The sequence below is a fragment of the Uranotaenia lowii genome, chromosome 2, assembly GCF_029784155.1.
Source record: "Uranotaenia lowii strain MFRU-FL chromosome 2, ASM2978415v1, whole genome shotgun sequence".
Lineage (NCBI taxonomy): Eukaryota > Metazoa > Arthropoda > Insecta > Diptera > Culicidae > Uranotaenia > Uranotaenia lowii.
In genome coordinates, this window is record NC_073692.1 from 68,821,887 (window position 1) to 68,835,413 (window position 13,527).

At 31.9% G+C, this 13,527-nt stretch overlaps 1 protein-coding gene across 1 annotated transcript; it reads left to right on the top strand.

Moving 5' to 3' along the window:
• The first annotated feature begins 11,933 nt into the window (after positions 1-11,933).
• On the top strand, positions 11,934-12,565 carry LOC129741521 (37 kDa salivary gland allergen Aed a 2-like). The gene is made up of 3 exons (XM_055733260.1): positions 11,934-11,965; positions 12,013-12,166; positions 12,236-12,565. Exons 1-3 carry the CDS (start codon positions 11,934-11,936, stop codon positions 12,563-12,565), a joined length of 516 nt encoding a protein of 171 aa, XP_055589235.1.
• Positions 12,566-13,527: the final 962 nt, after the last annotated feature.

Sequence of the window (13,527 nt, forward strand, 5' to 3'; positions counted from 1 at the left end):
ATTCGATTTCCCTACAAAAAGCAAAATATACGATTTGAAGTAACGAAAAAAAAAAATTCCCCGACCGAGATTTGAACTCCAACCTCCGAGTTGTGTGTCCGGTATCTTACCACAATGCCAACTCATCAGTTGAAATGATTCGCGCTATAGCTTTACATATAAGATTTTCTGTTCACGAACCGGTCAAAGGAAAAAAGAAGGAAAAATCGCCCATTTATCGTAAATCAGTTCACTGAAATCGTAAATGTCGAATTAGCGTATTCTCAACTATTTGGAGACATATTTACGAATTGACTAAACTGCTATCCGATTCAACTTTTTTTGGGCAAAGCTTGTCGTGAATGAATGTCAGAAAATCACTCAATACCAATTTGTTTACGATGGTTATTGAAAATGTCTTAATATTCGATTCGGATTATCATTTCTATTACGATTTCATGTTAGCTGGGTTTCCAAATGTTGGTTCATTTGAGGCACTCTAATGTAAATATTCTAGGAAAATAGTATCAGAACCAGTTTAACATGTAGGAACTTGACGAAGATTTGTTTGTAGTGAGAAAACAATTGAAAGAATAAGAGCGATGATAACGCTTGGGAATTTTTTTTTTTTTTTTTTTTTTTTTTTTTTTTTTTTTTTTTTTTTTTTTTTGTTTCGATTATAGTCGTTTTACCATCTTTATGGCATTCGCGACTTTATCAACGTTGCAGTTGGCGGATCGTTATTGAAAAACTTATCCGGTACAACTGTGTTCGATATTTACTCTTGGGCTCGAACTCGCGGACATCGGCTCAGGAGACAACAGACTTGCCAACTGAGCTATATCACAAGCCTACTTAACGCTTGGGAATGATGGAAAAGGATAGCATAAGATTTTTCAGTCTACTAGCGAATGTTGTGATGAAAGATTGTGTGATATTCTGAGGAAAGGAAAACAGTCAACTCAAAGTAAATTTGAAATGTGTCTGAAATGTTGACTTTAAACACGACATAAACCTCTAATCTTCTTTCCTTAAATTAAATAAAACTTTTTTCATGATAGCTAAAATTGTTTAAATGTGTAACTTTATGTTTTTTATTCGCATCATGTTCATTAAAAGGCATTAACAATATAAACCATCTAATCAAGTTTATGAATGCATTTCTTAACTGCTCCGAATTAAATGTTTTGAAAAATTTTAATGCATTTTATGCGTAAAATATGTTTTCTGTAATAGAATTTTCGTTAAGAAATCGATGTTCCCGTTAAAAAATTTCGTAGTTTTGAAAACAAGATTTACAACTTAATTCATCGAACAATTATAACTACATATTTAAAGTTTTTCTTCAAGTTGTTAAGAATTCAAATTAAAAATTAAAAATAAAAGTTAGATAAATTTCAAAACCACATTTTGACAAATCATAATTTACATGTATTATTTTCAATTTTGTTTTGTTTCGACTACGAATTAGTCTTTGAAACATCAAACGTGACTTTGATCACCGTGGATGGCCGGTCCGAGTGACTTTATAAAAATATTGAACTTCGAAATGTGAATCTTTTGCAGCTTATATGAAAGACCTATGAAGCAAAATATATCAACCATTTTTTATTCCCTTAATCAATTTACTTGAAAACTTAAGTGACTTTATAAACTGCTGATGGCTTTCAGCTTAGTCTAGTCAAATCCTGACCAAATAGTATTTACGAATTTTTACAGCATTCTGTCAAAAGTCAAAACAAACCTTTCGAATAAAAGGTAGTTAAACTCAAACTTGATTTAAATGGTGACTCATTACTAAGAGATTTTTATTGAATCATTTCAGCAACAACATGTGAAAAGGGTATAAAAGACAAAGTAAACAAAACCGGTTTTCAGTGGATTCAAATAGCCCAATATAAGCTCTACTTATCACAAAAGCCGTTTTTAGTTTTTCAGTTTTCGTAAGATTTATAATGCAGTTTGAGTAAAGGATCTAAAAAATTTAGAGCCATAAAATGACATTATCCTCACACAGATTGTTTTATACATCCTTTACTCCACAACAAAGCAAACGGTCTAGATGCAAAACATTAAAAGGGGAAGAATGCGGATAGCTATTCACTCACTCCTATAGCGAGAAACATAAGCCTTTGTCAAATAATAGGGGAAATTTTATCTCCATCTCACTCACACATATGAGACATACAGTACAAAGCGAAGGGTGTATAAAACATTTAGATGAATTTCATACTCCAGCTAGGGTCTATAAACAATTGCGAGCTATTTTTACATGATAAAACCGCCGTATCGATAAAAATATATTTAGAATGATCATACGTACCGTTTTGACCATAAAGACTTGGGAGATTGCTCGTGAATTTTAATTAGCGATTTAAAAAAGAATGCAAAATTTTCAAACGCGTTTTTCTCGAAACGTCATAAATGAACATAGACCCTTTTCACGTGTTGGTGCTGATTTAAAGGTAAATTGATACAAATTAGTTCTGAACAATAGTATAGAAATATGAAATTTATCGCAACGATATTACATTAGGCAGATTTTTATATAACATATTGGTATAAGCAAATAAAATGATAATGAAAATGCTATCGATAAGACCTAAGTGACCTCAGTCAAATTTTTATTTCCGCCAAAATCTTCTGGCGTCAACTGTTAAGCTCATTGTCACCGAAACTTTGTGTCCCGATCTGACAATTGTACCATAACACAATATTATCGCTTTCAATATCTTTCATGATAAGTTTGTTGACCTCGATGGGAAATTTTACATTCGAAATTTGACTTTAATTCATCGGTTCAACAATACTCTCAATAGACTGAAGCAGGGGTGAGCAACCTTTTGAACCCAAGAGCCAATGCAGTTTTGAAATCTTGTCGGCGGGCCGCACTTAAAATAACATTACCCGATATTGAAAAGGTACCGTAAACTGAGGGAACTTAGATCAACATGACATTTTTGCAGATAATCATCATAAACTAAGTTAAAATTTGAAATATGTGAAAATTGTTAACTGTGTTTGAAATCCTATAAATTGATCTACAAATAAGCTAAATTTCGTTTTTATTTGAAGATTTTTGCTATTTCTTAAAATGTAATTTTAAAGTCTTTAAATATCTGGTTTTTCGAATGTTCACAAACAACTATCTATCCTGATCAAATTTAAACATTTAGGAGCAAATGGGTTGTTTTATGTGAAAGTTCAACTTTTTCCTTTGTTTAGGTTTAGTTTCAGTGTTATTTTTATGGTCATTTGGTGATAACTTTTGGATATTGATTTGATTGACGGTGATTTTCCATGAGAAAGCCCGTATAGTAAAAATGGCTAAAACCTTATCAAATGGTTAAATTTGAAGATACAATGAACAGGGGAACAGTGCGAGGACCTAGGGAATTGCATGAGGGCAAAATTTCATTTGTTGTTTTAGGCCAAACAAATTGAGAAACCCCTAGATGTATGCAACAACAATGTCAACCTTTTGATTATAAATGTTTTTGAAAAAAAAACAAACATTGTAAAAATCAATTTAGTCATAACAAAAATTACTGTTGTTAATGTTTATGCCTTCTGTGCTAAATGGCACCAAAACAATAATTTTGAAGATGTTGAAGTACGGTAAAACCATAGTTATCAAAGTTACCCCGAAACACGAAATATGGTTTTGTAACAAACATTTAATTATAACTACCAATGTCGTTTGAATTAACTGCAATCAATGATCATGTTTTATACTCCTCACCTCAGTTAGTGAACTGTTACGTAATACTTTAGGTATTACGAAAAAGCAACCCCTTCCAAAATGTTCAAAAATTAATTAAAAACATGATCAAAGTTCCCCCAGTTCACGGTATGTCATGAGGAATTTGTGTTCATATGGTAATTTTAATGCATTTTCATGACAATATTGCAGAAAATAAAAAAAAAACATTATTTATGAACGACCCCTTTGCTTGTCCATCAAATTAAAATAAAAAAAAAAAAGAAATAGATTGACCGTCAAAACATCTCCCGTGTACGAATTTTTGTCTTGTTTGGATGCACAGATTATTGTAAAAACATTAAAAAACTAATGGCTTCTACTCCTTTTGTCTGATACAAAAATTTGAAATCTTGAATCGATTGCACGTCCTTCAAATCGCTGGTGTATGAATTATTGTCTCGATCCGATAGTAACACAATAATTGAAAAAAACATCAGAAGGTTAATATGGACGACCCCTTTGTCTGTCGTCTAAAACACAGTTGGAAATAAGGAATCGGTTTCTCGTCTTTCAAAAATATCGTACTTGCATTTTCGTCTCTATCCGAAGATTAATAACGTATTCCAATATCGCGAAACTTTAAACACTTAATAATATAATTATCCTTTTTGTCGATCTTTTGCACAAAATTTGATACTTCAAATCAATTTCTTATCCCTAAAAACTCCTGTATGCTAAGTTCTATTCCAATCCAATGCATAACATCAATATCCCAAAAACGAATAACCGTCATTATGGATGCCCCCTTCAACCAATCCCTGGCATAAAAATAAATATCTGATATCGATTGCCCATCAATTGAATATCCCGTGTGCTAATTTTCATTCTAATCTTTTGCATACTAATGTCAATTTCACAAATACACGGAACAGCCAAAATGGACGACCCCTTTTGTCGATCCCTTGCCCCAAATTAGATTCTTGCAATCAAATACTCATTCTTTGAAACCCGCGTGTGAGAATATTCATCTCAATTCTATTAAATCAAAATAGTAAAAAAAAAACTGAACAGTTCATATGAACGACCCCTTTAGTCGACTCTAGTTACAAAATTCGATACCAAAAATCAATTGCCCGTCATCTGTCGACCAAATATCCTGGTAATTTCTAGTCAAATTAGTTAAAAACCTAGAAAAATATTTTTATCCATCAAAATTTATCAGCCAATTTCAAATCTTATTTTGGTCAAAGTCTTGTTTCGGTTTATAGTAAGTTCCGTAATCCGGGGTAATATTGATCATCGATTATTTTTTCTGTTAAGGGAAATGTGGCATGTTTGATATTTTTAAAACCAGTACTGGACTCCTATGAACGTTAAACATGGTTGCAGAAATTTATTAGACTACTTTAAATTTAAATTTAAAATCGATTTCGTCTCTGTTTTGAATCTGATGCTTTGGGGTAACATTGGTCAGTCGCTATTTTCGATGGTTTTTACGAGTTTTCTAGATCACTAAGGATACAAAACACCTTCATAATATTTACAAATGCTAGTTTATAAATTTTACCTTGCTTTTTAATGTTTTCTTTTGAAAAACATTTATAATAGGGATAAGAACTATTATGGTGCATACATTTAGGGGCAGAAATTAAATTAATTGCTAAATAGTTTGAGCTACAAAATACAAATGAAATTTTATCTTCACAAATTCCTGTAGGCCCTCCCACTATGTATATCCATTTTCATTTTTTCTCAAAAGTTAATCATTTGATAGGCTTTCTATCCATTTGTACAATACGGGCTTACTCTTGGAAAATGTCGTGGTTTTTTAAGTATAGAAAATTTATCACTAAATGACTTTAAAAATGGCACTATAAAAATACATATACAAAGAAAAAAAGTTGTCCTTTCACTTTCAACAACCTGTTTGCTTCTAAATGCTTTTTGGTACCATCAGGAGAGCTGTTTGTTTGCGAGCCTTAGAAAACATAGATATTATAGGAAATTGAAATTTCATTTTTCCTAACAGAAAAAAAATTCGAATGCAAGCCAAATTTTGCCTATTTGATACTCAATAAATAGGCTTTCAAATGTTGAAAACAGTTTTCAACAATTTCTACTAGAAACTGAGTTATTGATGACAATGTAGAGAAAATTATTGTTGGTCAAAGTTACCCCGGTAATCAAAGTTACCCCGTTTTACGGTATCTTGAATTATTTTGAAATCCAACAAGGGCTGCTTAATGTAAATTCTAATTTTTTTTCCGTGATTGTTTATAAATATGTTTATAAAAAAGATTGAGAAGTTGAAATTTAACCGCAAGTTCCATCACAGCATGTTCGTTTATTGTTTTCAATCAATGAAATTGTTAAATAATTCTAAAATTTATTTTCAAATTGAAGATAGCAAAATTTTTAAATAATACTACCAAATTCATACTCCAAACTTCATCTCTAATTTTGAAATTATCCTTTTGAAATTTGAGTTAATCTCACGCATATTTATTTTTTTAAATTTGAGCATATTTTTTTATATCGTTACAATTATTAAGAAAACCTTATTGCATATTAAAATTTCTCGTTACAACGATGATTTTTGTGAGTGAACAATTTTTTACGCTTATTTGGCATTGGAAAAAATGCATTGAATATTTTTTAAATAAATTTTCTACAGCAGGGGTGAGCAGCCTTGCGAAGCAACAAGCCATTTATGATTTAAAATTCTTTCGGCGGGCCGCATTAAAGGAAAATTTAGGTAGTAATAGGTTGCCGAGCCTAACGTAATTTTTTTAACGACAACTTTTTGACAAGAATAAAACTGGAAAAGGATAAATAAAACGAATTCATGTAGTTGCAAAAACATTTTTTTTAAATGGAAGGTAATTAAACCAGTCGAAAATGAATAGGTTCACCACTCAATCCTGATCATTTTTCAATAATTGAATTGTTTTAATTAATTTGAAATGTATAGAGATTTTTTTTTGCAGAAAAAAAACATCTTTTGCTTTCCTTGCCTAATAACAAGAAATTTTGAAAGTCTTCCTATGGTTCGTATAAAGATTTGAACCGTTTTCTGAGAAAGTCTCTTTTTTGTTCGAACCGATACGATAATATTTTATGCTATCACTTACATTTTAAAGTTTCATGGAGCTTAACAATGGCAATTTATTCTGTTCCATTTTCGAAAAGTTTTTTCACAATTGATTAAAATTTTTTCGTGAAGCCTCAATTTTTTTCTATAAACGGTGATTTTTTTAAACTTGCATGTCCATATAAAATCATTGCATTGAGAGCAATTTTTTCAAAATCTTGAAAAATTCATAATTGCACAGATATTCCACCAGATTTGTCAATGTTACAGTTTAAATTTTTGATTCTGGATTCCCTAAGAATAATAGGTAAAAATAGGATTTTCTATTTTGACAGCAATGTAAAAAAAAATACTCATTGACTCAATGATCAACTTTCATAGAGATAATTTGAACGCAATTTTGACGATATTTTAAAGAAAACTAAATCGACTCTTTGATATTTTTAAACCCGACAGTCAAATCATTTTGCATTAAGGGAGGGGGTGGGGTCTAACACTTTCAAAAAATCGATTTTTTTATTTTTTTATTTTCTTATTGTAAAACATTTCAAGAATGTTGTGTCAAATTTTCAAGTCAATTGAAGCAAAACTGTAGAAGTTATAGGCTTTTATCTCCTCCTATCTTATACTGCAAGAAAGCAAGAGCAGAAACTTCAAACGCGTTTTTCTCGAAAGCACATTTTTAAAGTCCGTGGACATCGTCATTTGAAAACTACTTATCCGATTCTTTTCAAATTTGGAACATATTTTCTACATATAAAATACCAGACCCCAACGTTTTTCTTTTTTGATTTTTTTACTTTGGAGAGATTTTAGAGGTGAAAAATGGCGGATGTTTTCGTGAAAAATCGTAGTTTTTACTTCAAACAGCCACAAAAATTTCATAAAAATATTTTTAAGTTAAATAAGAACGTTGGGGTCCAGAAAAACATCTATTAAAAATATTTTGCTCTGATTTTTTGACTTCAGATGATTCTGTGCTGAGATACAGTGTCCACCGCAAATCCTGTTTTCTAAAAGGCATCCTCGAAAGTGCTCCGTCACCGGCTCATTTTTCAATATTTTTCTACGAAAAAATTACTAAATGTTCTTTTAACAATGCTTTGTATAATGCAAAAAATTTGAATACATTTGTTTGAACGATAGCTCTAGAAAAAAATCGTGAAAATTGTGTTTTTTTATACCTGTTAGACCCTACCCCCCCCTTAAGACAAATTTATAGAGTAAGATTCAGAATATTAGTTTAAGTTATCTGTTTGTCGCAATTTGAAACTCCAGCTCCAGCTGCGGATATGTTATAATTTGATTTAAAATAATGCCAATAAACAATAAAAATTTGAATAATTTTTGAAAATATCATTTGATTTTTAAAGGTGTAGCAAAGCACACCGGGTCAGCTAGTTGTAAATAATTCTAGAAAATGTGAATCTTCAATGAACCAACCGTTGTCCCCTAGGCCCTTCTAACGCCCTTAAAAGTTGCGTGCATGGCCCCCCTCGAGGCTCTCATCGTCCCCAAGACGGCTGTAGGGACCACTTTGAGAACCACTGGTCTAATTGAACCCTGACCAAATATAATTTAGACATTTCTACAGCATTCTTTCAAAACAAACTTTTCTAAAAACGGAAGTTAAAAATCAAACTTGATTCAAATGGTGACACATTTTTTAGAGATTATCATTGAATCATTAAAAGGTAAATAGATAAAAATAGTTTTGAACAAATGTTCCATCAGGTTAATTTCAGAATATTATGGTTTCCACTTAACGTCGGATTCCTTATCTATATATTAAAAAATGGATTTCTGTCTGTCTGTCTGAAGGTCTGAAATATACCCACAAAGCTGTCCCATATGTATATTTTTACAGAATGCTTTAAATTTGCTCCTCTAATTTACGTTAATTTTACAAATATTCATACAATATGTGCAACAAAATAAGCATTCATTGAAATTATGAAAGTTAGACTAGATAAAACAGTACAGTAAAGTCAAAAATAACAATTTCCATAATTTTTACAAGCTAAGTTTAGCCTAATGGGTAAATTCCACCAAAATGTTTTTTTTTAATTTCGCATGAGGCTTTTTGAATTGTTCGTTGTAAAACTTGGAAAATTGTAAGCTACAATGCCATATTTTTTTAGGTTTTTGTCATGCTGTTACTTGCTGCTTGGACTTTCATAAAATCTATGAACCAAAATACGCGTAGATGGTAGCACACGCGTAGGTCATATTGTATTGGTATTTCTCATTAAATATTTGCAGCTAAGATGCTTCGCTTTTTCTGATTCAGCATTAATTCAATTTGAAGATTTTTGTAGTTTATCTGAAAAGATAATCGACCTAAAAACTTTCCAAAAGATGAAGGTACATGTTGTTTTATTCATGAAACGTTGTTATTCATTTTATTTTAGACCCAGTTCTTACGATAAACTTACGTTATCTTTACCTCAATATGTCATAAACATCATTTCAATATTATTTTCATCAGTAAACAACCAGTAAAGTGAATAATACAGCGCAGATAGTGAATCAAATGATCAACTGACAAAAGAAAAGCTAAATATGGGACCGCCTTGCGGGTACATTTAATACGCATGCGAAATATACTCGCAAGGCTGTCCCATCATTATTTTCTCCTCTGCATCAACAACTTCCAAAGCAAAAAAACATTGGACGAAATTCTACAACAATTATCTTAATATCTGTGAAGAAAGAAATAAAAAAGGTAAAGTTTCAACCGAGAAATCCACGAAAGTTTATAAAAATCTTTAAAGACGTTTTTCTCGGTTCGTTATTTTTGCATATGGGACAGACTTGCCGGCAGCGGCAGTGAACAAAACATGAAATTTAGTTTGTAGCCGTTTTCAAGACCGGGAATAGTTTCTATTATACTTTTAAAAACCCTCCAAATCCAAATAAATAAGAATTTGACACAATTCGAAAATTTTTGGAAACTACTGAACCGATCAACGTGAAATTTGGTGTGTAGCCGATTTCAAGACCGGAAATAGTTTCTATAAAACTTTTAAACCCCTTTTACTCCAAGAAGAGGGTGGGGCTCCCATACAAAATTAACAAAAATTTGACAAAATTTTACAATCCTCGAAGGATTTTTGTTTAAAATTTATAAATGTAAGCGTTTTGACATAATGAGATGATTTGTTTAATTTAAAAACAAGATTTGAAAATCTAGATTGTATTGATATACGCTTCGCATTTTAACCAATTTAATCAATTTAATCTCATGTTCAATGAATGTAGCAAACATATCTATAAAAAAAATGTTTGTCTGTCTGTATGTTCACTATAGACTCGAAAACTGCTATACCGATCAATGTGAAATCTGGTATATAAGAGTTTGTGTGGTCCTGAAAATGTCTTAAAAGAGGGAGGGGCTCCCATACAAAATCTACACAAAATATGGCACTATCCATACAATTTTTAAGCAGTTTCCATAAATTTTTATACAAATAAAAAATTTCTGCATTCTGAGATGACTTAATGTACTTTTGGACTAATTTTACATTCAGACAATTTATTGTATTTAAAGTCTGCAACTATTTTTGAAACTTTGGATGAATTGGGGGGAGGGGGGAGGGGCGTGGATAAAAAAGTTAAATTAAATGTGATTGAATTCGAAACATTTTCAAACTATTTTGATACAATGAAGCACACATCGTAGTGGAAAGGAATGAGAAGATTTATAAAATATTATTAACTGTTTTCCGTTTTTGGAAAGGGGGGCTCCCATACAAAATAACAAAAAATATGAATAAAGTCGAATAACAAAGCCGAAAATAGCTTTCCCAAATAAAAATAAGCTCTATTCTGTATTCTGAGAATTAATTGTCACTCAAAAATGATGAAATTAAATCTGAGTTTTATATATATACAGAAAATACCAATAACGCTTTTTCGTGAAAATTCATAAAATTCACAAATTTGCTTAAAAGAAAGGATTAGCGAGAAGTTTTCAAATGAACAAATTTATAAATCAGTTGTTAAAAAGCTAAGCTGAAGCTCTGTTTTCATTTCACAAAGTTTGTTTCTATCTTAGAAAATGTTTTGACAAGTTTGGAAAACTTTCTAATGGTGTTGAAAAGCATACCGGGTCAGCTAGTACCTAGTATAAAAATTCAGGATTTATCGCAGCGCTCTTACCCCTGAGAATTTGCATCACTATTAAGATTTTTTTGGATGTATGCATGAACTCCCGTTATATTGAACTATTTTCTCATGCTGCATTCTAGTCTATGCGTATAAAACAGACATAACTAGTCTTTTAAGTATATATGTATGTACTACCCTTTCATTCAAAAAATAAAGTTTGTTAAAATATTTTGATTAAAATAAACTTTTCTATAAATAAAATATCAAAACTATTCAAAAGCAAAATATTTTAATGGACGCTAGGCTTTCTTATTTTGTGCCTAGAAAGTCTCAATGTAACTTAAAGTTTTGAAAGTTGAAGGAGCCACTCTCAGAGAATAAAAGGGCTTTCTTGGATTAGTGTATGACTCATGCTGAAAAAATCTACTTTTTGCAACTTGTTGCATAAAAAGCTTTTTGTTGGTAATATGTATGTTACATTTATTAAATACTATTCAGTTAATTTACTCAGCTTGGTTCGAATTCACATTGAGGTTTAAATCGAATTCTGAAGTTTCTCATCTATTGGAATTTATTGCATATTGGACTTTATGGAAATAGATTATAGAATACCAGGATAACGCTGCACTTCCAGCTTACGATTAGATAGATGTTTATTATGAAAGGTTAAGTGTAAAGTCAAACATTTGAAAAAATCTTTTTGTAAAACTGAATCTCTAGTAAAAACGATGATTTATGTGAGTGTACAGTGCGCTGGAAATGTTTAAAGAGTTTTATAGGTAGTTGCATTCATATTTTTTTTAATTAATTTGATATTGCATAAATAAACGAGAATCCTAGGGACTTTTCTTGTTTTCTGATTGACCTTTTCATTCACAGGCCGCGAGAATCCAAACCCAATACGACGCGTACAAAACGTACCCAAACTATGATGTTGGTTCGACCAAAATAGATGAAATGGTATCGGCATTTGCAAATGTCACTGGAAGTATCGAAAACCAATTTACAAACACTTCAACGACTCATTCCAGATAATTTATCATGGGCATCATGATTACGTACGTCAAGTTTATCAGGCCATGGTAAGATTAACTACCTATTATGATATTTTTCCTTCTTTCTTAAACAGTTGGAACATTTTATCCGATGATGCTCGTACAGTTTTATGCGCCAATAAAGAGAAAAGGAAGACTACCAATGTTCCTAATGAAAGCAGTTTTTCTCCATACATCAACTGTGTGTTCAAAGGCTTGCGCTATTTGAATGCTGATTCTAGTGTTAACGTGAGTTGTTTGATTGAAACTTCCGACAATATGAAAAACTTACAATATTTTAACTTTTAAGTTTCGCAGGCCCAGGAAATCATGAGAGACTTTTACCTGGTCAACAAAACTAGCAACTCTATCGTCTCCGGCCTTCAAAGTTGGGTTTCAGAAATCAACGGACAAGGTGCCGAATCTAGAGCAGCAAGTCTTTTCGATAAGCTCATTGGTGCTGCGGGCGCTTCCGAAGACTTGAATGAAGCTTGGGACTATTGTGAAATTCGTTCCAAAAACTATATGTACGCTCTTCAAAATGGAGGAGTTTATAATAGAGCTAATGTAAAGGCTCTCGTGACACAAATTGACGAAACTCTCTGTCCATCTTCGACTATTGAAGATACTGGAGTCATTGTTGCTTAATGACTTATAATTTCCTATCATAAATATTACACTGTGAGTGAGGTTAAACTTATACATCTCTATTATGCAGCATTAAATGAATTTTAACAAATTTATAAAAGTTTTAATTAAGAGAACTTATAAGACACCTTTCGGAAAAACGTTCTATCCCCACCTAAGGGGAAAAAATAGAACTCAAATTCAACGCCTAAGTTTGATCATCCACAAACAGGTTTGCTTGCACCTTTCATCCCCATCCAGGCAGGCATTCTCCCAACCTAGATGCAATCACAGTGCAATATCGGCCTAGTGAAGATGAATGAACATAAAAATAAAGGAAAAAAAAAATAACAGCAAACCTCTCCAAAACATAATCTACCATCACGATTGCGGGATTAAGGAACCTAACTTTGGCTAGAGCCAAAGAAGTAGAAGAAGAGCTACATTGCTTCATGTTGGCTTGTTGTTTCCTAATCGATACCTCGTGAGGCTAATTTGTCTGGACCAAAGTCGATCGATTGTTTTAAGTGGGTTTCACATGAGAACAATCTTTCTCCGTTTTGCTTTTTTCCTAAGTTACGGTCTCCCCAATGAGCAGATCTCATTGGGGTCTCTTTCGAAACATTTCTCTACAACTTCAACTAATACATGGAATAGAGCTGCAGAAGAACTTACGTTTTCTGTTTTCAAGAAGCATGGGAAATTTGTTTGCCTTCATCAGTTGCTGCTGATAGTGGAACGTGCATTATGTTTTACAGGTTTTCATCGGGAGGCTCCTGGCCTTATGGAGTTGAGAAGAAGGTGGCGCTAGATCAGCACTTGTATTTGCAGCATTTCTAACAGCTTCGAAACAGAAGCATGTTTCTTGTTCCTGGGAGGCAAAGTTCCCCGGAGGTTACATATGGGAACATGTTTCAGCACTTCTTGTTGATTGTAATCAGTAGCATCACAGGTTTACTGGATTTCTTGAGATGTTTTTTTTT